This window comes from Trichomycterus rosablanca, chromosome 20 (assembly GCF_030014385.1).
Source record: "Trichomycterus rosablanca isolate fTriRos1 chromosome 20, fTriRos1.hap1, whole genome shotgun sequence".
In the NCBI taxonomy this organism is placed as follows: Eukaryota; Metazoa; Chordata; class Actinopteri; order Siluriformes; family Trichomycteridae; genus Trichomycterus; species Trichomycterus rosablanca.
The window spans coordinates 3,738,771-3,765,046 of record NC_086007.1 but is presented as its reverse complement, the minus strand read 5'-3'; the positions used below and the strand labels follow the sequence as shown (position 1 = coordinate 3,765,046).

Here is a 26,276-nt window from a genome sequence, read left to right as displayed (position 1 = left end):
TGACTGTAGGACCACGTACCTGATAAAACAGCTACTGACTGTAGGGCCATGTACCTGACAAAACAGCTACTGACTGTAGGACCATGTACCTGATAAAACAGCTACTGACTGTAGGGCCATGTACCTGATAAAACAGCTACTGACTGTAGGACCACGTACCTGATAAAACAGCTACTGACTGTAGAAACATGTACCTAATAAAACAGCTACTCACAGTAGGACCATGTACCTGATAAAACAGCTACTGACTGTAGGACCACGTACCTGATAAAACAGCTACTCACAGTAGGACCATGTACCTGATAAAACAGCTACTGACTGTAGGACCACGTACCTGATAAAACAGCTACTGACTGTAGGGCCATGTACACATACTGTCAATGTAAACATTTACAGTTGTACACTGATTATGAACAGAAGTGAAATCTGTTGTGATTCTATTAGATGTATGTGAGATTGAGTGTGTATGGGTGTTGGTGTGTAAGTGTGTGTGTGAAGGTTGATAACACACCTTTTCAGGACTTACAAGGCTAGTACTTGTGTGTGTGTGTGTGTGTGTGTGTGTTTGTAGTTCCTGATCTTTCAGCCCACTCACAGAGAGACGATTCTTCTCCTACAGTTCAGAATAAACAGCTCACTGTTCCACCTCAGTTCCAACCCGCCTCACGACCCCTTTCCTTCATCGAAGCTCCTTCCCTTTTTACCTCGCCAGCTCTATTTCTACGATATTTCATCCCTCCTTTCCACTTCACTGCTCTCTCTTCTCATCCATGTCTCTTTTTCATGTCTCTTGCCTTGTTCCAGTTTGTATTGCATTACCAGGCCTGCATTAGTATTTTTTCTTGCTTTTGTTGTCTCACCCTGCCCTAGCCTTACTTGAATAACATAAACTGACTATATGAAGAATCTTTTATATTTTGGTTGGAGACAGAGAGGGTGGGAGTAGTAATCGGTCGTGTCTGAGAGACTGACGGACGCTTATAGTCCGGATGTAGCTCCATCTGATTTCCACCGTTTTAGTCGCTCAAAGAAGCTTTAAGGGGAAGAAGATTTTCATGTGATGATGATGTGAAAGCAGCGGTGTGTCAGTGGCATTAAACAGTTGGTACGACACTGGGGAAAAATGCATCGCAAAAGGAAGGTGACTGTAGAAAAGTGATGTAAATTGTTTTTTGAAATTCTTAATAAATAGAGTTTTAAAAAGTGCAGAAAATTTTTAAAGAACCCTTGATGTAAAATGCCTTGATTGGCGTTCAGGTGGTGCAGTGGTTTAATAAGCTAAAAAACCACCACTAAGACTCAGTTTCGAGTCTTGCCACTAAACAGACAAAACTAGCCACGTCTGAGGGTGGGAAGGCTGGATTGGGAGTCACTTGGGAGAACTTTCCAAGACTCTTTATACCCACTTTATACCCTGCTCAGCAAAAGCCTTTTCTTATGCTTATGTTTGTCTTAAATCTTCTGTTCGCTTGTCTTAAGCTAACTTCGATCTTTAGCTATATCTGCTGTGAGTCATTCATGTCTATGGAGCAGACAAATCCATATGCATCTTAATAATGTATAAACCTGGATTAACCATTATCGTAGATGATCAGGCTAAAAGATTTCTGACTCTGCAGCCACTGACATTTTCCTGGATATTACACTGATTACAGAGTCTATTTGTGTCTATATTTATGCAAATAGTGTAATAATGAGCATAGCAGGGCAACATGAACTAACCTGGTCAAACTGTGGATCCTCTCCCCTCTGCAGTGATTTAGTTAATGGCTTCTCCTGTAAAATAATAACAGAAATACTGTTTAGATCATTTAAAAGTCTATAATTCAAAATAAAGCTGGACAGGTGTCATACAATCAGCTTCTTGTAACACACGTTCATACAAATGCACTATTTAGTCCAAAAGTTGTCACATTTATTTAACCCCTACGTAATACTGCTGATCTTAAAACCTACTGCTAGTCTGTATGTCCAAAAGAGCTTAAGGTTGAATAATGGTACACATTTGCCAAAGAAAATATTTACAATGCCATGATGCTTTATATTTTCTATCCTTTTTAAAAAAAATAGATGGATAAAAGCTGTTACTTTAGCCAGACCCTTTAGAAATCCTTTACTTATCTAGTTTACATACCAGCTTACATTACTAGTTTTAGTCCTTCAGGCACAACCAAGGAAGAAGACAATAAACAAAATAAAATTATATTATAATTATTTCTTCACCAATAAATCAATAATCTGTTATAAGTTGCTGTGTGTATTACTGTGACTCCACTGTCCAGTGATACGCCATTAAGTTACATCATTTTATCTGGTCCTCTCTCAGACGATCCTGAGTCGGATATGACTCAAAAGCACTAAATGAGTGGGCAGGACGGTCCAGACAGGTCGAGCACTCTGTTAAATACGATTTATGCTGATTCAGCTCACCAAAGAAGCCTTTTAGTTTTGCATTTATAAATATTTCAACTGAGCGTCGTTCTTGTGAGAAGCTGAGTCAAGTCAAATTTATAGAAAGTGCTTTACAGAATGTTTTTATTTTTAAATGCACTTTGTTTATTCATTTTTTCTAACAACACTGACTAAAAACAGTTCTATGCATCATACTTTAGGATGAAAGCATCTGCTAAATGTCCAAAAATGCTAATGTTACAGCTCATAATGGCCAATGTACAGTGTTTATCTAGAGTTCTGTCTAAGCAGAGGGAGCAGTGGGCAGTACCCATAACCAGTACTACCAAATCTTTCACACTATAGTTTTAAATAGCTGTCACTTCCATGTCTGTTCTCTGATCTCCTCTCACCTCTACACGACCCTGTTTTATATCTGATTTTATTTCTTAGCTTTATTTCTATTGTTCTTGGCAGGGTTTTGTGGCATAACTCAGTAAAGCCACAATCCCATCAGCGCAGGGTCCCATGAGCTTTCAGAGGGCGGATTTACCACAGTGAAATGGTGTAAATAGAAAACGTTGCAGACCAAAGCTAAACATATCCAAAAGCTTGAGTCAAATGCTACATTCAGTCAGTCAACCATTTAGTCAGACCAACTAACTCTGACCGACTGACTCATTAACAGATTAAATGATTGAACAGCTTCCTAATTGCTTGACCCACTGATTAACAGATCAACAAATCAATTACCTACCAAATAATTATCCTGCTGACTAGCAGTTATTTACAGACTGATATTGTTTTTCTGTCTGTCTGGCTTCCTGTCCAACCGACTAACTAAGCGATTACCACCTCTGCTCAATTAAACAGCTAAATGAGCTGACAGGACGGTCCAGACAGGTCAAACACTCCAACTTAAATCCAACTTATTCTGATTCGGCTTACCAAAGAAGCCTTTTAGTTTTGCATTTATAAGTATTTTAACTGTATCATGGCCTCGTAATTTCTCAGTGACTATGACTGACTAGAGATGGTGACTAAAAAAAGACTAGTTTGACTACACTAGTTAAAACAGCATAAAACAGATCAAGTTACACCAATCAGGCATAACATTATGATCACTTCCTTGTTTCCACACTCACTGTCCATTTTATCAGCTCCACTTACCATATAGAAGCACTTTGTAGTTCTACAATTACTGACTGTAGTCCATCTGTTTCTCTGCATGCTTTGTTAGCCCCCTTTCATGCTGTTCTTCAATGGTCAGGACCCCCACAGGACCACCACAGAGCAGGTATTATTTAGGTGGTGCAGTGCAGTGACACTGACATGGTGGTGGTGTGTTAGTGTGTGTTGTGCTGGTATGAGTGGATCTGAGTGGAGTATTTAAACACCCCACTGTCACTGCTGGACTGATAATAGTCCACCAACCAAAAATATATCCAGCCAACAGCGCCCCGTGGGCAGCGTCCTGTGACCACTGATGAAGGTCTAGAAGATGACCAACTCAAACAGCAGCAATAGATGAGCGATCGACTCTGACTTTACATCTACAAGGTGGACCAACTAGGTAGGAGTGTCTAATAGCGTGGACAGTGAGTAGACACAGTATTTAAAAACTCCAGCAGTGCTGCTGTGTCTGATCCACTCATACCAGCACAACACACACTAACACACCACCACCATGTCAGTGTCAATGTAGTGCTGAGAATAATCCACCACCTAAATAATACCTGCTCTGTGGTGGTCCTGCCTGTGGGGGTCCTGACAGTTGAAGAACAGGGTGAAAGCAGGTTAAAAAAGTATGTAGAGAAACAGATGGACTACAGTCAGTAATTGTAGAACTACAAAGTGATTCTATATGGTAAGTGGAGCTGATAAAATAGACAGTGAGTGTAGAAACAAGGAGGTGGTTTTAATGTTATGGCTGGTCGGTGTATGCTGAAAGACGTTTAACCTGGATGGTCATTAGTAATCAAAGAACCATAAACTACAGGCGGGCTATGGGTTAGAAGCTTCTGGAACACAGGGACGCATGATATGAGCACATATTTTGATTAACATTAATGAATGATGTCTAAATCTTGCTGAGAAACATTATTAACAAAAATAACTTTATAACTGAGGTGACCTTACAAAACCATCGAAAAATTTTAAAGCGACTCCACTGAGACGAAGAGGGTCAATTGTAGCTAAATATGTAAACTATATTCAGTTACACAATCCAATTTCCTGTCTTCATTTCTTGGGAAACAAAATCCATACGAGAGCATGGATTGATCCTACCCTCCATTTAGCACTGAAAATTAAATTCCATTCCATTTTCACCCAACCGAAAGCTAATACATGCTAGCATCCCACTTCCAAACTCGAGCTAAGCTCAGGATGTGGGAAGGATTGCATTTCTGAGCAGAATTAAGTTTCTGTTTCTCATAAAATGATTATAAATTTGAATATAATAGTCATGTGGAAATATACCTGTTCCATTTTTAAATGCTTTATTGCATATTATTTATAGTAAATAGCTTACGATCATTAAATAAACTTGCATAAAAATAGCTTGTTTGGAAGCCATCGCCACTAAAGTCCAGAGGCTTAAGAGCTACAGTGCCTAACTGTCAGCACAGGATTCAAACCCTTAACCTTCTGATCGATAGCCTAGAGCCCTGAACACTGAGCTACCACTTACGGAACATGTAAATCACTCCAAAAATTAAAATCTGCTTAGTTAATTAGAGAGTTTTATTTAGCCAATAAGAGAGTTTAACTAAACACCAGTAAAACAGAGGAAACTTGGACCAGAGATGAATCTACCCAGGAATTCTCTAAAGCTCAGTGAGAACTCATCCAAAAAGTCACAAGGCATCACATTAAATCAATTAAGACGTAAGATAAGCTAATATCATGTTGTTATATGTAACAGAGTTAAAATGTATATATGTGTAATGTTATAATTACACAAAATTCTTCTCTTTAATATAGCCTTTAGTATCGGTTAGCGAGCCCCTGCTTTCTCTCTGCTCTCCTCACCTCCTCATATAAAAAGAATATAAAATAATAAACTCAGCTGACTGGTATAATGTGTGGACCATGCTCTTTAATGCTAGCAACAGGTGAAGAAGTATAATTCACTCTAAAATTGACCATCAGCAAAATATAATACAGCACAATTGCTGATAATGAACCCAGGAACATATACATTTTTAACTCTGTTACGCCCATGACTGTACAGCACAAAATTAATTAGGGACAGAAATAAAAATTTTTCTGATATATATCAGTACTGCAAATAACAAGCTTACATTCCTTCACATAGATGTAAAAACTACTTTCATCTGGTCATCGTGGCCAAAGAACTCAACCTTTGTTTTATCAGAACACAAACCTCTCCCTAATGCCAAGTTCACACTACATGACTTTCCAAGTCGTCAGGTAGCTGTACAGTTCACACTACACGACTTGATCTCTTGTAATCGGGAGTCTTTCAAGTCGTTGTGTATTTCACACTACACGACTGATCGGCGATGGGGGGTTTCACACTACACCATCTATCGCAGGTGAGCTTCTCTGGTCTCCCAAACTACGTTTTGTCATGAAAACAAATGCGAGAAGTGATGAAAAGTTTAATGATATCACGTCCAAAAATGCACGTCAACAAGTAGCGAGCGATCAAAGTTTGTGCGCTGATGTGCAGCGTAAAATCAAGGAGGAAAAATAAATGAATCTGAGTGGATTTTGCTTGGATTGTTCCATAGTGAGTTGGAGGTTAATAAATATTTTTTGCAATGCAGCGCTAGTGTTTTGTAGAGAACGATCAGGTCAGAAATACTGGTCTGTAAAACTTGTGTGTGTGCCGATGTATTCTGATATAAACTATATTATGCCCCTGTACCACCTTTTACACACCTCCCCTGCATTTCCCCTCACCCCTTATCTTGCGTTCTCATTGGCTGTTCGACACTGCACTCATTGCCAGTCGGCCAACTCGGATCAGATATCTGACATGCTAGAAATCTCGTTTCGGTGCTTGGCGAGCCGCTCGGATCGAGTTGTTGAGTAGTTCACACATCGCGATTGAGAGCCAAGTTTCGATCGCCGGGCAAATCAAGCACCGACCAGTCAGCGAGCGAAAATCAGGCTAAAGGTCGTGTAGTGTGAACTAGGCATAAGACGACTTTTTCATTGTCCACTAGATGACGATGAAAAGCTTGCAGCTTGCTTGACTGTGTTCCAACATTCTTATTCATCAGCTCTGGCTAATGTGTGTTTAATGATCTTAAGACATCAGTGTGAAAAACAACAAAGGCGAACAAAAAAAAATATATATATACAGTATTTATTTTCTGGTCTGGTTTATGCAGCCAGACAGATTTGGGAAGGTGACTTCAGATCGGATGTTGATGTAATAGGAAGTTGTCATCAGATTTCACAAAGTCTGAATTAAAACCAATGACATACTTTTGTAGAACAAACTTTTGCTTCCCTATTTTATAAATAAGCACCACATCAACATCATTTTTTGTCCCCACTATTGAAGGTGAAGGACATTGCTGATAGTAATATATACATATAAGGTTTACATACACCTGTAATGGACAAGGAACTTTTGGGATTTCTATAATTTTTTTCTGCCACTAAATGATTCAATTCAATTCAAGATTCAATTCTGTTTTAAAATCTTTTAAAGTCTTTTCCCTAACTGGTAAAAGTAAATCATTTTTTAAATAAATTGTTTCCATGGGTGTGACTGGAAAACATCAATTCAATATATAAAAGTGGCATCTGCATACTCTTGGCCATATAGAGTCATTTTAAATAGTAGAAACTCTAATCCAATCGATCTTCTCATTAGCTTATATATTTAACTGCTGAACTACCACTGCATAAAAGCACAAACCATCACTTTGACTATCAGACCACTTGCGTGAGCGGTAAAACCACTGCTTTGACTACTAGATGAGTAAGGTGAAAGGGCGTAGAGAGTGAGGTATCTCACGCAAGAAGAGCTTTGGACACTACAGTCCTACTGACCAATCATTTTATCACCTACTTTATACTATATACAGACAGGTCACAATTTAAAGGACAAACCCGAATATATTAATGAAAAATGCCAAACAGTTCACACAGTTCTGTCTTCTGTAGCATGTATAGAAATGCTAAGCAGGACCAGCTCACCTGGACTTTAATTTTGAAAGAGTGTTTATTATTAGGGAACGGATGGCAGGAGCTTCAGCCACAAACACTACTCAACCGTCTTAAGCTTGATGAGTTTTATGACATCTGTGGCATACACCAAGAGACCGGAACAGGTCAAAGTGCTTGACCCCTACAGTAAGGACTCAGTGGGGGCATTCTGGCACGGTTTGGCTCCATTTATCCCTTAAGGGCAAAGGTCAGTGCAATACAAATTGACTAACAATGCAATGTTTCCATGCTTATTAAAATCAACTGTCCACTACTTGAAACAATGACTGAGGCAAAATATTTCAGTAAACATGTGCTCCACCCCTCCAGTGCAGTTCTAGATGTGCTGTTCTTTTGGTCCAATACATGCTGGTTTTCCTTTAAACTGTCACCCATCTGTAAGTGCATTTGTAGTTCTTCAATATTTAAACCCATCTGTAAATTATGCCTCCTGGAAAAGAACGTTGATTGGACAAGCACAGGTATTTACATTTTACATAGATATTATTAAGATGGTGAACCATCAGAAACAGTCTGGTTCCTCTCAAGGTTTCTTCCTGTAATTTAAGTAGAGTTTTTCCTTACCTTGCTCAACCAAAGTTTTTGGTCTGTCGGTCCTGGATGCTGTAAAGCTGCTTTGAGACAATGGCCATTGTAAACGTGCTATACAAATAAATTTGACTTTACTTGAATGACATGGTGGTGATACTGTGGTGTGATGGTGTCAGACAAGATACCTAAATAATACCTGGTCAGTTGGGGCATGTTTAAACCTCTAATGGACTTTATTTAGCGCTCTATGTTACTCACCAGCGGTTCGGCCATGATGAGGCAAATCTTGCGCTCGGAAAGCGTTGCAAAGTTGGCGAAGAGGCTCTTGAGGACGTACTCGCCGGGACGGCTCTCCGGATCCACGCTGATAGGCATCATGGTGCTGGGTCCCTTCTCACTGCGAGGGTGCCTCACAGAAGCCACAGGAGGGTTGCTGCTTTCGGGAGAGGCTGCTAAAGATAAGACGGAAACACATACGGCTTAATCGGCGCTCTTTTGCCCTGCAGTGGACAGTGTGGGAGAGTGAGGATGTGAACTCAACTGGAACTGAGGTTCTTGCTAATTTAAAAAAAAAAAAAAAAAAAACACATTGTGACCAGTGTTGAAATAGTTCCTCTTTTTTTTTTACTGATATGACACACGGCTACTCAGGAAAAGAGAAACAAAAAACCTCAAACGTAAGCTAGACGCTAAGTAATTTCCCATGTTCTCTCTCTCTCATGACTCAGTGCATGGGCCAGGCTTATCTCAGCAATGACAAACGGAAGTAAAACGCCCAGCCTCTGTTCCCATTTTGTGCCGAAAAGTGACATCATTATCATGTAAGTCAAAATAGTCCCTGAGAATAAACTCAGTACAGAGGGAAAGAGTTCAGGAACAAAACCGTCCCTATTCTCCCTCTTAAACTTCATTTATAACTTTTTTTTCCAAAAAATTTAAAATAAAAAATACCATTGACTCAGCAGACATCAGTGGTTAAAGTTTAGGGCAGTTGTAGCCTAGCGGTTCAGGTACTGGACTAGTAAGCAGAAGGTTGCTGGTTCAAATCCCACCAGGTTGCCGCTGTTGGGCCCTTGAGCAAGGCCCTTAACCCTCAATTGCTCAGACAGTATACTGTAAGTCGCTTTGGATAAAAGCGTCCGCTAAATGCCGAAAATGTTAATGTTTACATACACTTGTGAGGCTCACTGTTCACTGTATGGCCAAACATATTTAGATATCTAATCATGAGCGACCTCTATGTCATCTCTTCAGCTAGAAAAACAGCTGCTTTTCTGACAACGCTTCTCACAAGACTTTAAAAATTTATGTGGGAATTTGTGCCTATTCAGTCAAAATATCATTTGTATGTCTGGGCACTGGTATTCGTCAAGAAAGCCCCAGTTGATGTTCCAGCTCATTCCAGAGCTGTTTAGTGGGGCTGAGGTCAGAGCTCTGTGCAGGACACTGGGGTTTCTTAAAACTGAGCTTTTCTTCATTTCTTCATAGAACAGGACAAAGCCTTCCCTAAACTGTTGCTGCTAAGTTGGAAGCATATTATTTCCTTTATATAAATGATTTATTACACACATTAGCGACTGTTGTGGCTGAAACACATGAATTTAATAATTAAAACGTGTGTCCTAATACTTTCATCCATATCGAGTATTTCATGGTGTTCCTCCATGAAGTTATGAAACGTATATGCATCTTTTTTTCAGAGGGGGGATTTGATGCCTCTCTGTACTGTATATGCTCAATTTTCTTGCACACCCTGGCAACATGCCTACCATACGACACCCATGTCGGCCAAGGAGGGTCGCAGACTAACACAAGGGCTGTTCAACACGTATGAATATTCTTCACAAGAGTGTTTGCAGGTACAGTGGACCAGGCTACTCTGTATTCCTTTGCCGCTTGTGCCAGACAGCAGCAGTTGGTAAATTTCCATTTAGCCCTTCCTTCCTCAGACATGGTCAATTGTGTTTTTTGAGTGCCGGTTCAGGCTGGTGGCACCATCAGCCCTCAATCTCAAGATTTTGACGGTGGTGGGCTAGAGGGTTAAACCACTGAGCCATGTGCCATAAAAAATTGAAATATAGATTCTACAATATGATTGTACTTTGAAGCCTCCTAGTACTCATTTTATTCAGCGAGTGACTTCTCTGTGTCCATATTAATAAGGCTGAGCCACAAGCGTTAGCATGAAAGTACCTGGTATATGAAACGAGGTGTAGAAGAAACCCTGAACAGACATATCCTCTGTATTATTAGATTTAATCCATGAACCAGAATAAGCAAGTCTGACATGGACTAGGAGCTTACGGAAAACGTCTGGCACTATCCACAGTCAACCAAGCTTCACATTACCAAGCATGAAATGCAAGAAGCTCCTTAAAGCTCAACTAAAATTGGTTTCTGATCAAACAGACAAAAGAAACATTGCCTTGTATATACAAGATCATACACCATAACAAACACTATGCACAGATCAATAATCATAGCAAAACTAGCTAGTTATTTTAGCATCCAGGTTCTGTATTTCTACTGGTAATCAACTTTTAAGCCATTTAGCCCATTTCATAACATCTCAAACTGCATAGATGTTATATCTGCTACGTAAAACTAGCTAAATCTCCTAACCACCAAACAGGACTTAACTCATTCAGCACGTACCCAGACCCTTAATGAAGCTGACCACACTGGCCTTGCCCCAGCACATAGCAGTGCCGTCCATGGTGGGACAGCGGTGTACCGTATCCATCGTCCTCCTTTTATTTTCAAATCAGCCGTCCGTATAAACCGGTCCTACAGCATCTCCGGCTCCCTGCGTTCCCAAACGTTTCCTCCATGCTTGAATGTACCCAGAACAGACCTACAGGTTTCCGTCAGTAACTCCAGTATCCACAGCGTCGTGTTTTCCAGAGCCTGTCGCTGAACGACTGTGCAGTAGTGTGATCAGTGTGTGGCTCATGAGACTGAAGGTCAGGTTGGAATTTTTAGCTGGGGGGCCCGGGCATGTGTGGAGCACTGACACACTGCACTGGCATAACTGCGTGGCTATATTTATCTCTGGGTACACACTATACTGAGAGATCAACCCACCCACACCAGCAGTGTAAACACCTCCCAATAACACACACACACACACACACACACACACACACACACACACACACACGTTCAGCTACTGTCAGTCAACAGTCAACAGTCAACACCTTTCTGCAGTTTCCTTCCTGATGAAGACAGCAACAATTAAAGAAACTAAAAATGCAGATTCTGTGCTAAAAAAAGTGATCAATAAAAACAAGTGAGCAAACAAACAAACTGGCACTGTGTTCATTCTCAATCACCGTTCAGTCAGCAGTTTAGATCCCAGAATTCTTAAAGAAAGACTGTCAGCCTTGTGCTGGAGCCTATCTCAGCTTTTCAATGGGTGCAAGGCACACAGTAACACCCTGGACGGGGCACCAGTCCATCGCAGGGCAGGCACACATACACACATCCATTCACCTATAGGGCAATTCAGTGTCTCCAATTAACCTGACCATGTTTTTGGACTGAGAGGAAACCGGAGCTCCCAGAGGAAACCCACGCAGACACCGAGAGAACATGCAAACTCCACACAGAGGACCCGGACCGCTCTGCCTGGGGATCGAACTCAGGACCTTCTTGCTGTGAGGCGACAGTGCTACCCACCGAGCCACCGTGTATGACAAAATCTGCTGGGTTAAAAGTAAATGACACATCACAGTCAAAATTGTTATAATTTAGTTGAAATTGTTAAGTAGGGTTAGGTTATTCCAATGCTTTTGGCTGGCCGGGCATTTACACAGACATGATTGGCTGTGTCTGGCGGGTGGTTTTGAATTGCCTAGCCACTGGGAGGTGCACTTACCAGTGCTGTCTCAGTGCTGGTCCCAAACCTGAATAAAAATAAGAAAGGCTGTGTCAGAAAGGACATCTGGCCTAAAAACTGCCAAACTAATTAGATGGACCAAAATGATCTATCAGGGACAGTGGTAGCCTAGTAGAGCTTTGGGATATCAATCCAAAGGTTAATAATTTAAATCCTGGCTCTGCTATGCAGTCACTATTGGGCCCTTATAATAGAGTTATATAATCTCATTAAACTAAGTCCCCTAATTAAATATTGGGGTTAAAAGCTGGTGACTTCATATAAAAAAGCTAGTTTGAATGTACATATTAGATAAGAATACACTACCATGCTATATCATAGCATGTAGGGACAACGTAAAAGACAAGAAATCTCTGGACTGATCTTAGAAAGTGGATCATTAGCAATCCCATGTCAGGATATCAGAGGGAACCTGGTTTTAGAATTGCTAAATTAGGCCTAAATTATTTTGAAGTGAGCTACCTGGAGTCCCGACCGCAAACCCTTTTGAGAATAGAGTATGTGTGGACTGTAGTTAAGTCTTCTTAATTAAACTCTGACAGGTAGAAGTTGAGCCAGGAGCTCGTTAATGGCTATCAAAAAATGGCTAATCAAGAAGGAAAGAGCTGCAGAATAAATTATTTTCTTTAATATAGATTAATATACTGTAGATTTATTTCTGTGTGTTCAGTCATAACAAATTCAAGAATGACAAAAGAATGACATACGTGTTCCATACAAGTGTCTAATACATATATGTTTATGTGTTTGTTTGTGCGTGTGACGTATCCTATTGTGGAGCATATTTAACAATAAGCATCAACTCATGAAATTTGTGTATCATTACACCTTTTCTATATTCTCCACAAAATATCCAAGGTTAGATAAACCCAGTGTGTGTAAAAGACTAAACCAGGTTAAAACAAATGCAAACACACTGCGAACAGAAACGAGCTCAGACGGAGAGCATTACATCAGCACTCAGAGGAGAGGAAATAGAGAATAGAGTCATTCCCCGTGGACCAAAATACTGAGTGTCAGTGCCTTTATTTTCTACTCTCTCAATCTCTAACAAACACACACACACACACACACACAAACACACACACACACACACACACACACTACATAGACATGGGAAACAGTTTTTCTATTCTAAATAGAACTGTAAATAGTTATAAACTGCGTAACTCTATGAATAGCCCATTAATGAATCTTCTGAAACTATGTAAAACTGGGAACTCACACACACCCCCTAAATTCTCAGATCTTCATTAAGTTCACACATTTAAAGCATAAACTCAGCCCACACATTTGATATTTTACGTTCGGGCTACTGATGTTCCCATAGCGAGGTCTGAAGCTGAAAAATACACTAAGTTATAAATAAACGTTCGCATGGTTTAAAAAAACAAACACAATTAAAAATACACGACATTTATCCATCTTCAGTAACAGCTCAAGCATGATCTAGGTGCTCTGGCCTCATAGAGCAAATGGAAACATCTTAGAGCATCACACACGTCATTCCTTAGTAGCTGAGCACCAGACACAAAGATCTCTAAACTTAATGGTCCAATCACTACCTGCTTCACCATCATATCATATCGCCAACTTACTAAAAAATGAATAAATAAATCATTTACAGCCTAAACATTTACATTTTCAGCATTTAGCAGACGCTTTTATCCAAAGCATCTTACAATTATGACTGAACACAATTTTAAGCAATTGAGGGTTAAGGGCCTTGCTCAGGGGCCCAACAGTGGCAACTTGGCAGTGGTGGGGCTTGAACCGGCAACCTCCTGGTTACTAGTCCAGTACCTTAACCGCTGAGCTACCACTGCCCACAAGTTAAACAAGTCAAAAGATCTTCAAAGTGTTCATGACCCTACATTATTAAAGAGAGTAGACAAGAGATGGATTTATGGAAGAGTAGTCAAGAGGAAACTGCTACCAATCTGCCAATGTTCTTTTTGGAAATGATTCAGTTGTTGGACAAAGTATGAGTTTCCGTTATGGATAATTATATACACTATATGTTCAAATGTATTTGGACACCTGACCATGAGCTTGTTGGATATATAATTTAATAAACAATCAGTATTAAAATAGAGTGACCGCGTGATGGAAGGATGTTGGAAGCATATAATTTCCTTTATATAGTAAGTATTTTATGTATTACACCTGTTAGCAAGTGTTGTGGTTGTAACACATGAACTCAAAAATATGAAACAGTGTCCCAATTTATGGACGTTTGTCCTGATCGTGTTTGTATAAATATGATAACATTGTTTTGAGCAGTAATTATGCTTTAATGATATTTAAAAAAGCTGAATAGTTAACAATACATCTCTGCTCTATATTTTCCCACCCAGCTGCTGATTAAGTGCGTCCTGATGAAACACAGCCTGAGAAGCTCAGACAGCTGTGTCCCAATAACATGAGATCATGTGTGAACAATGCAGTCGAGCTGAGGTTAAACTACAAGAACTGATGTTACATCACTGTTACATCACTGCTACATTCATACTTGTAACCCAAATTTCTCAGGACTTTTCAGGACCTCTGCAACACTTCCTGTGTTCACTGCTCACATGGGGAAACAACTTTAAGACTTAAGAATTAGGTGCAAACCACGCAGCACTGTGACAGGAAACTCCAGCAGCGCTGCTGTGTCTGATCCACTCATACCAGCACAACACACACTAACACACCACCACCATGTCAGTGTCACTGCAGTGCTGAGATCATCCACCACCTAAATAATACCTGCTCTGTGGTGGTCCTGTGGGGGTCCTGACCATTGAAGCACAGGGTGAAAGTATGTAAAAAAGTATGTAGAGAAATAGATGGACTACAGTCAGTAACTGTAGAGCTACAAAGTGCTTCTATATGGTAAGTGGAGCTGATTAAATGGACAGTGAGTGTAGAAACAAGGAGGTGGTTTTAATGTTATGGCTGATCGGTGTAGTTTCAGTTATAATACCTGTTGCTATAATAACTATAGATACTTAAGCTCTGAATTGTCAGTCAGGTTAATAATTGACAGTTTATTTTTGACCTGCTGTCCAGCCCCAAATATGTGAAGAACTGAGTGGTTGGTAGCACATCTGTGGTTTGGTTTACATGTTTGCAGTGACACATTCACACCTTCTGTTGGTTTCATCACTTCATCTCAACACTAGTGAGTGAGTGAGTGAGGAACACGATGAACCCTGTGACTGGAACCTAAACAATCACCATCAGTTATTTAAAGCCAGACGTCCTTCACAAAACAAGACCCAGAGGTCAGGAACGGAAGAGTTTTTTATTCATGATGTCCTGACGCTTCGTAACAGAACCGGGTGATAATGGAGTAAATCAAGGTAAAAATATGGCATTATACATTATACGGAGATTTGTTTTAGCTACAATTTCAAACAGGTGTAATAAATCACTTACATGAAGTAAATTATATGCTAGGGAAGGGCCTTTCCTGTTCCAGCATGACTGTACCCATGTGCATAAAGACATGAAGAAAAACTCTGTCCTGACCTCAGCCCCACTAAACAATCCCCACTTTGGAATGGACTGGAAAATCAACTGAGTTTTTCTCGACCATTAGTGCCCATCCATATAAATGCTCTTTTATCTGAATGGGCACAAATTCCCACAGACATACTTTGAAGTCTTGTGAGAAGCCTGATGTTGCTTTATACAAATCAACTTACAGTACTGGGACAGTATACAGTCTGGGCAATTGAGGGTTAAGGGCCTTGCTCAAGGGCCCAACAGCAACAACCTGGTAGTGGTAGGGCTTGGACCAGCAACCTTCTGATCACTAGTCAAGTAGCTTAACCGCTAGGCTACAACTGCCACTAAAATGGAAAAGATCACACAGAGGTCATTCTATTTTGGAATGAAGCCCAGTGTCAGGTGTACAAGCACAATTTAAAGACATTTGGACTTTTGGAATTTAAAGACTAAGGACCACAGTGAGAGTCATTAAGTTTACGTGTAGAAAGTTTATGACTTTCTAAAGACACACCATAGGAAACATTCAATGGATGGTTCTATAAGGAAGCATTTCTGGTTGGTGCCACAAAGGAATATAAAGAAAATATTCTTTATAACAGCAAATTGAATCAGTGAATGACCAGGCTGGGTAGGGGGAGTTACAGCATGGATGTCACTAAACCGTGCTGAACTCCCTCTTGTGCACCACTGCTTTACACAAAATCAGAATCATTCCAGTCTTCTCAGTGCAGTATTTATAAGGGTGGCACCGGCGGCCCGTCGCTGGTGAAACAATAATTGTACTTGTATTTCTCAAAGGTGGAAAAACACAGATACTCCCTGAAATCAGAGCTTGTTTGGTTTTCCACTGAGTATGGAAATTTACTGCAGCAAAACAGGAAAATACAGAGATCTCTGGATCAGGTTTAGATAGCATTAGAGAACACCCAACATTTCACATGGTCACACCCCTGACTTCTTATTGGGCAAGAACCTTGTGTTCCCTACAGCTGGAGGAGAAATGCTGGAGATAATGCACACCAAAAAAGTACAGCACTACAACCAAACCCTGCCTAATCATACAGCATCAGATAAAAAAATATATCACTGCTTTATTTTTTAAATAAAAACTAAATTTTGTCCATGCTCTTTTAACTAAATGGGCACAAATACCCACAGACATACTTCAAAGTCCTGTGAGAACCTGATGTTGCTATAATTGATTAGATCACAAAGAGGTCATTCTATTTTGATGCTCTATTTTGAAATCGGATGTCCAACAACCCCACTGTCAGGTGTCCACGCATATTCTAAAGACATTTGGACTTCACTGGACCACAGCAAGAGTAATTAAGTTTACATGAGGAGAGTTTAAAAAGACATACCATAGAAAAACATTTAATACAACCAAACCCTGCCTAATCATACAGCATCATATAAAAAGGTCCATTACTGCTTTATTTATTTATTTATTTCTATTAACAATTCTCTACATCTCTATTCTCACTGAAAACATCTAAAATGTTAGAAACGCCCATACGTCCGACTGCAGCCAAATAGCCGCCCTGGTGTAAAAGACTGTATAATCACAGGCCAGTCAAAGTGCCCATGCTAACTCCCGTCCACCATTATACCAACTGGACAACCGGACCATGAACACACAAGCATCAGAAATGGACACTGCAGGTAAATAAGGGTCCAGCACATCCTGTTTTCTCCAAGATGATGTGCACGACCAGGAACATGTGCATGGTTTACCTGCGGAGTTAGTGCCACCAGGATTGATTCCCTCACAAAGTACAGACATTAAAGAACCTGCTGGTGATGTTCTGGTGCCAGTTTGGCTCATTAATGTATAAGGGCATAGAGAAGTCACCCGCTGCTAGGAATTAGGAGAACAAGCCAGAAAGGTAAATGGCATTACAGAACTTTTTACAGTTTAATAGTCTAAACCGCTGGTGTTTGTATATGTTGTTTTGTTTTTGGAAAATCTACAACAAACCTGACAAACCCGAGAATATGAAGGTTATTTAATCACAAAAAACTCCAAGACTGACTTAATATGTGTCCATTAGAAGTGTGTTTGAACTTGTGACTAACTGTACACTATCATACTTATATAAAAAGACCTACAAACCTCAGAAAGTGACTCAGAAGTGGTTGAATAACTAATCACCAAGTTCCGAGTAGAAAAATACTTCCAAATACTCACAGCTGCTCCATGATTTCAGCAAAGATTTGATGCTAATTTCAAAGAATCCTGAGTCCTGCTGGCTGGCCATGGCTTATTTGCGCTCTATAGGCTGGACCGTGGGTATTTTGGTACCCCTGCCCACTGCAGCTGGGCTGAGAGCAGGCAGGTGATGTTCGCCGCTGTGGCTGCCTGAAAGTGATGCGAAACAATGCTGCTGCTGGCAGGAACCGAGTCTGCTTTAGTTTCCTCCTCTCCCTCCCTCTCTCACTTTCTCTTTCTCTCAGATTTCACAGGCAGGTTGGTTTTGAATGTCCTCGTTGCCTCTAGAATGGCCGAGAGGCCAAAGAGACATCAAGAAGGAATCCTCTTAACCAATCACAGCTAATAATAACCTCTGCTGCATCTCAGACCACAGACGGACGTCCACTATCAGATTGCAGGCTTGTAAGACTGGCCAGCTCAACATCTGCACACGGTCAGATGAGAATCGTGTACAGATAGACTCCAAGTTACAAAGATTTTTCTAGTAATAATAAATGTGCTATCGAAGAAACAATATGTGGACACCCCTGCTAATTATCACCACTCCCATTGCTATATAAAATCAATCAAATAAAATAAATGTATTGCTTCCCCAGGGTCAGAAAGATCAGTTCAGACAGCTCTATCCCAACCACAGATTCCAGCAACCTCTATGAATTTCCAGGTGTTTCCAAGTCAGCTGTGAGAACATCCAGTCAGGCCTGGGTTTGTCCCCCGCTCTCTATTCAGTGGGATGTGCCTAAATACATTTAGTTTACCAGAAGACATTCTTACAAGAGGTTCGAATCTAATCACCAACACTTTGTGGGCTCATTACCACCAAGGTGACGGGCTGGGATAGACTGGAGATGGGAACTGGACTATTGATTTTAAAGTGGGTTTTGGATGCCGTCTGCACTGTAATTAAATTGAATCTCGCAGACTCTGAGGGGGACAAGAAGGAATCTTAAACATTCACCACATGCTGGGTTGGCATCCACATAGCATTCCTGTACCATCTCTCAGGAAATTCTTAATATAGAATTTATTCAGTTTATTTGTATAACGTGAATCCTGGTCATTTAAAGCATCTGGCAGCTGCTTTTATTAAATGCTTTTTATTTTTTTTATTGTAAGAGTAAAACCTACAGTGCAAGCAAATGAAAATTTTGGGCTCTGTTCTGGGGACCAACCATAGCACCTTGGCAGTGGTGGGCCTAAACCAGCTACCAGCTACCTGCTGATTACTAGTCCAGTATCTTAACCAGCTTTTCATTATTATACCAACCAAGTCTCAAAACCAACTTAGAGATAACTCTAATATTTGAATGGGGGACTGATGTAAACTTTGCCTGCTATGGCTAGAGATCTAACAGTTTACTTGATGTGTTTACATGAGCACAAAGTAAAGCTTCGAGGTAACTGTTGTTCTTGCTGCTTTCAGGTTTGTTTACAGCTCTTTCTGAACAGCTGACTTCTATTTTTTTAACCTTCTTTAACATGACCAAGATTATAATGTAAAACTTGTTCAGGATGATTTGTAGTTTCATAAACTTTGCATATGCAGATTATTAAACCTAGAATGCTGACAGCGATGTTTAAGGTGTTCGCAGTGGCTGTTTCACAACAACTTTATCTTTAAGAACTTGTTTGCATTTTTTTTAACTATAATGCCTAAAACCGACACATACGCTGATCAGCCATAACATTAAAACCACCTCCTTGTTTCTACACTCACTGTCCATTTTATCAGCTTCACTTACCATATAGAAGCACTTTGTAATTCTACAATTACTGATCTGTTTCTCTACATACCTTTTTAGCCTACTTTCACCCTGTTCTTTAATGGTCAGGACCCCCACAGGACCACCACAGAGTAGGTATTATTTAGGTGGTGGATCAATCTCAGCACTGCAGTGACACTGACATGGTGGTGGTGTGTTAGTGTGTGTTGTGCTGGTATGAGTGGATCAGACACAGCAATGCTGATGGAGTTTTTAAATATCGTGTCCACTCACTGTCCACTCTATTAGACACTCCTACCTAGTCGGTCCACCTTGTAGATGTAAAGTCAGAGACGATCGCTTATCTATTGCTGCTGTTTGAGTCGGTCATCTTCTAGACCTTCATCAGTGGTCACAGGACGCTGCTTACAGGTTGCTGTTGGCTGGATGTTTAGGGTTGCTGGACTATTCTCAGTCCAGCAGTGACAGTAAGGTGTTTAAAAACTCCAGCAGCGCTGCTGTGTCTGATCCACTCATACCAGCACAACACACACTAACACACCACCACCATGTCGGTGTCACTGCAGTGCTGAGAATGATCCACCACCCAAATAATACCTACTCTGTGGTGGTCCTGTGGGGGTCCTGAGCATTGAAGAACAGGGGGAAAGCAGGTTAAAAAAGTATGTAGAGAAACAGATTGACTACAGTCAGTAATTGTAAAACTACAAAGTGCTTCTACATGGTAAGTGGAGCTGATAAAATGGACAGTGAGTGTAGAAACAAGGAGGTGGTTTTAATGTAATGGTTGATTGGTGTATACTGTACATTTTGTGATATATTGGCTCAATATTTGTACCTCTAGTAAATTTTTTTATTTAAATATTTGTTTATTCATAGTCAGATAGGCCAATCCAAAAGATATTTAATAATGATACACGAACTGGAAGTACCTTACATAACAAACAAAGCAGTTGAATAATTTTCTTCCAGCTGTCCTGCTCTACCAGGCATTCATTTAATCATTTGGGTTTCTAGACACACACCAGTGATCTTAAAACTAAAACCAGCAAACAAACCAAGCAATATTTTTTTTCTTCTTGACACTTCATACTTCTCTGTTACTCCACCACATATGATGTGCTTTAGGAAGCACTTGCCAAATTCTTGCGCCAACCACGTCTGGATAGAGAGGCATTTCAAACTTGCTTGTAATGTGTCGATCCTGGCACAGACTGATACTGCAGAGCACAAAAACACAAAATGAGTCTAATTTTCACCTACGTGTCAGAATGCTGGGCCTCTTTTTGGGGCGTATTTTCTTCAGCTTGCCCCGGAAGTCCTCGGGTAAGCCTGCCATCTGCTCCAGCATCATCCGATCGTGTACCACGCACGTGTCCATCAGCTGGCACTCTGTCCGCTGCTAGTCAGGCTTTCTTTCTGAGAAACATTGACCTGTGCTGTGTATTTGCTCAGTCTTGTCTCACTACGGCTCGCTCTTTCTTCTTCATTTCCTAACCATTCACACAGAGTTCAGTCTTTATTGTTGGCTCATGAGTGTGTGTGTGTGTGTGTGAGAGAGAGCACATGGGTGTGTGAGAGGATCCAGGCGGGTGCAGTTTAACACTGCCTACACTTGTCAGAGTAGTTTGGCCAGTTACAAAGAAGCTCATGGAAATGGGAAGGTGGAGAAACAAACAAAGGAGAGAGGGAGACAGGCTGTGTGTACGGGAGAGAGATTAAAGTGACTTAAATAAGTATTCAACCCCACCTTTCTTTTTTGCATGGGTTTCCTCCCGGTATTCCGGTTTCCTCCCACAGTCCAAAGACTTACAGCCAGGTTAATTAAAGATGCTAAAATTGCCCTAAATGTGTGTCTGTGCGTGCGTGCGTGTGTGAGTGTGTCTTTCCTACCTTTTGCTCAGAAAATTAGACCCACCACGACCCAGTATAGAATAAGTTGGTGGTAAAACAGAAATTAATGAATGAATGAATGTATGAATAATGGAACACACTACATCTTCAAGAGCAAAATTATACATACATGAACGTTTATTGGTGTTATTTAACTAATTCCTCCCAATTATAATTAACGAATTAAAAGCTGGTGCCTACATAAATAGGGCTAATTTGAATGTAACTACTGGGGTGAGTCACAGGCTTTTAAATGTAAAGATTTAGGAAGCTTTTTGAAGATCTTTAAATGCATCCTGTAGATTTTGGAGCCAATTGTAATCCAACTCATGTCCCAAGATCACAACTGTCCTTAAGTATAGTGTACATGGAACAATGGTCTCTCACCAAGTGAAAACCCAAACCATTATGTTATACCAAGAGAAAATCAGCTTGATGTTCATATCTGGAAACTCAGATGTCAGTGTCCACAGTCAAACAAACTTCACATGGACTTAGAAGCTGCCATGAAATTAGGAATCCTCTGCTCTAATTGTTTTTTTGTCCAAATGATTAGCGGCAAACTTCAGACTTGCTTTAAGGTACCGTTTTTTAGCAGGGGCTTCTTGCTTGCTAGTATACAAGCCGTAGCCTAGTGGTTAAGGCACAGGACTAGTAATCCGAAGGTTAATGGTTCAAGCCTCACCACTGCTAGGTTGCTGCTGTTGGGCCCTTGAGCAAGGCCCTTAACCCTCAGTTGCTCAGACTGTATACTGTAATGTAAGTTGCTTTGGATAAAGGCGTCTGCTAAATGTAAATGTATACAGAGTCACCATGTACTAACAGCACTGAACACATTTACTTATGTATTTAAGTTATAAAAACACTACTTATACATAGTAGAGACATAATACCAAGAAAAGATTGTGAAGTTATTAAGCATTATGAGGTCAAAGGTATGTGGACACCTGACCATTCCAAAATTGTGATAGTACATATAGAGTCTCCCATCCACTCATAAACCCTTCTCGATTTGTCTGTATTGGTAAATCGATTCATCTGATTCATTTTAATTAATACATTAATATAAAGTCACCCATCACTAAACTCCTGCATAAATCATTAGCCACCGTCCAGCTGCCCTAATAAAATGTAATAAAAGCACCCCACACCTAAATGAGTGGGTTTTTTTCCGAAGTTGAACCAGAACTGCAACACAAACACACAGTGTGTGCACTCAAAGGAGTTCTGTTTAAGTAAGCACTCTCGCTCGGGGAAGAATAGACACACTGTACGCCGGAAAAAAAAAAAAAAAAAAAAAAAAGTCACACCTGAGCATTTCTATATTTGTGTTTTTATTTTAGTGTTCTGTGCAGACACACAGCATTACTAGATTTAGAGCTTAAAGCAAATAAATCAGAGAAGACAACAAACAACCTCCATCAGGAAATCCTCCCACACCATTACAAAATACTGTAGATGCACATACTGAAATGATATTACCAAGAAATTACCATGAAAAATATTACCACAGGAGCCATTTCTAAGTTTAAGCTTACAATTATCTGTCCAATCAAATGTCTTTCAGTACAAATGCACATGGATCATCAGTTCTGTAGGAAAACCCAAACCGTCATCTTAAACTGAAAGGAAATTTACCTGAATAGTCAGATGTAGTCCAAAAACCACTAAAATAGGCGGTGAATAATAACCTGCTGGATCGCTTACATCTAATAGTTAAAACAGTGAGAAAGAAGGGACACCGTAAAGTAAACTAAATAAAATTATTAAATAGTGTGTAGTGTTTAAATAGTTAAAGGTTTTTTGGCACTATGTGAAAATAAATATATTTATGGACTTTATAAATGAATACATTAAAAATGATTGCAAGTTAGAACTAAGAATGATTAAAAAATTACACTGAATATTAATATGTATAATAATTAAACAGAAGGTTTCAGTTATAACAATAATTTCATGGTTTTATACAGTCATTAATTAGGTTAAAAATGCATTAAAAACAATTATCAATTAACTCTTTCCTCATATTAAAACTTCAGACATTTAAGGATGATTTTTAATCACTGTGTATATTTACCCATAGAAATTAACGGCTGGATGGACGTAACGATAAATACAAAAGGCACTTCAAAAATCTTTCCAAAACATTGGATGCTGTTATAACTGAAACCTTCTGTGTTATTATTATACATATTAATATTCAGTCGCAAAGCTAAGTAGATCCATGTTAGGCCCAAGGTTTCCAATAAGATGTTCAATGGTCAGGTTTCCACATGCTTTTGTAAGTATGTATGTTGCATAAGGTTTAACAATTAACAATTTTTACACTCCTAATTAGATAAATGTAAAGTTTCTGTATGTTTATTTTCGACCCAGCAGAAAATCCACACATGATTTCAAATTCCATTTTTAAAAGCAAGCATGTAGTAATTGTGCAAAGACAATAGCAATAAAATCTTTAAATAATTTACTACCAGCTACCAGGAGCCAGAAACAAATTCCTTGCATGTACAAACATACCTGGAGAATAAAGCTGATTCTGATTTTGTCATTACTTTAAAAATGAACAAAATACTTTATTTGGCCAGGGGTGCCTAAACTTTTTCATACAACTGAATAAACTGTATAAGAAATGTTGCTTTGCTGTGTTTTGTGTGTCATTATACTAAAATGTGTGTTTTTATTTATTTAGAAGTGAAAGTTCCTGTCTGTCCAGCACATCCATGTTTGATGTTTGTGGTTTTTGTGTGTGTTAGAAGACAAACCTGAAATATAGGTCAGGCTTGTAAAACCACACTCAGCATGTGCCGTGCCCACGAGAAGCAGTGTTAACTAAACGCCAACCATTATATTATATTCACTACAAAAACACTACACACACACACACAAACACACACAATCAAAGACACATACACAAACACACTACACAAAAGAAACACTACAAAACATACACGCAGACAAACTCACACGGAGACAGATACAGAAACACACACACAAAACAATCTGTTCTATAGGTACACCAGTACCATTCTGAGTTAACATTTACAACATTTTTCACTTAGAATTGCTTACACAAATCAGGAAATAGTGTAACATACTACAATCCCCTGACTGAAATCCCACTAAGAACTGAGGATATTAATATTTTGATATTGAGAAATGGACCAAATATGAACCACAATGCTGCAATTATTAACAGTAGACATCTCGAATATGCGATTAAAAAACTATATAAAATAACAAAAACAATCATGGTTGAATACCTGTTGACCCGCAATGAATTCTTTTGTTTTATTGTTTTAACATAGTTTTATTTTATTAGAACATATTGCGCCCCCTGCTGACCAAACATGTCCAGCACGCTGAGACCTTCATAAACCTGCTAATGAACTCTAATTCAAACATTTACCTTATTAGTAAGCTACAATAATTTTTTTAAATGCGACAACAACAGATTTTAATAAATTTCTACATGCTAAGTGGAAATACGTAATTATTAATGTCTTATCAGTAAACTCTAGACTAACCCTGTGTCCACAGTGGAGCTTTACAAAGTGACCGGTGACAGTAAGAACCATGTCGATAAGCAACATTTAATTATATCTGTTTCAATTTACACAAATTGATTATGACCTGGTTGTGTCAGCCAGATTTAATGTGTTTACACTATGAATGTACACAGCTTTCACGAACAATATTGATGCATCCAATACAACTATTGTATAAAAGTGTCCTTTGTTAGGTTCACCAGGGATAGTACAGTGTGACTAATCTGTAACAAACAGGGTCGAAAAAAAACAACTACATAATAATAATAATAAAAGAAAAAACTCACACACCTAAATGTGTCAGTCAGCAACATCTAAATCTATTTCCTCGGCTGCTCCCGCTACGGGTCGCCGACGGATCGTGATCTGCATTATTGACATGGCACAGTTTTTACACCGGATGCCCTTCCTGACACGACCCTCACTATTTATCCGGCCTTGGGACCGGCACTACAATGCACAGGTTTATGCAGCCTAGTGGCCGGGTACCTATAGGACAATCCAGTATCTCCAATTAACCTGGCTGCATGTTTTTAGACTGTGGGAGGAAACCGGAGCACCCGGAGGAAACCCACACAGACACGGGGAGGTGACAGTGCTACCCAATCAGCAACATCTAAATACTGTGAGCTATTGAAAGCTATTGATTTACCACAGTGGTAAACGTTCCCCTGTCCCAAAAGTTTCAGAAAGTGCTGATTGTAAAAATGACTTAGAATTTGGGTTTTATATATATGGTGTTGTATGAATCAGAAATCAATAAGGTCAGGTCAGATAAGGTCAGGTCAGTGAGGATCAGGATGACGATGCAACAACTTCTGAGCTGAGGAAACCGACACCTCTGACCGGCAAGAGGAAACAGCGAGCTGTTGCCATGGCGAAGAGGATTTGGGTTGGCACTAGTCAGAGCGCGACCCGGTGAATAATTGATAAGCAGCTATTATTAGCATAAACTCATCTAAAGTTAACTGTCCTACATGACAAATTTATGAAAACGAGGAAGAGCAGGATGTGCTACAGCAAGTTACACAGTCGGCCGACACCACACGACGAGACGGAGCCTGTAAACGCTGCACTTAATTTAACCTCTTACTAAATCATGTATGGATCAGTTTCAATACATTTCTCTGTAACAAGGTCATATTATTGGGAAACTAAAGTGTGATAGTAAATCAGAAAAATAAAATGCAATTAATAGTACTAATTATTATTGTTAAAATATGTGGCACGGTGAGCAGCACTGTCGCCTCGCAGCATGAAGGCCATGGGTTCAATTCTCAGGTGGAGTAACCCGGGTCCTTTCTTTGTCAATTTGTCTTCTGCTGCTGGAGGATCCCTGATTGCAGTCAAAGTGGGTATATTGCTGC

General features: G+C 39.7%; 1 protein-coding gene across 1 annotated transcript in view; it reads right to left on the bottom strand.

The window, feature by feature from the left end:
* Positions 1-11,051, bottom strand: part of frya (furry homolog a (Drosophila)) — a 68,549-nt gene extending 57,498 nt beyond the window's left edge. Inside the window, exons 1-3 of the mRNA XM_063016310.1 lie at positions 10,789-11,051; positions 8,392-8,585; positions 1,723-1,776 (exon numbers count right to left, since the gene is read on the bottom strand). Coding sequence (XP_062872380.1) covers positions 1,723-1,776; positions 8,392-8,585; positions 10,789-10,876 — 336 coding nt within the window. The 5' untranslated portion in view covers positions 10,877-11,051. The remainder of the gene's footprint in view (positions 1-1,722; positions 1,777-8,391; positions 8,586-10,788) is intronic.
* Positions 11,052-26,276: the final 15,225 nt, after the last annotated feature.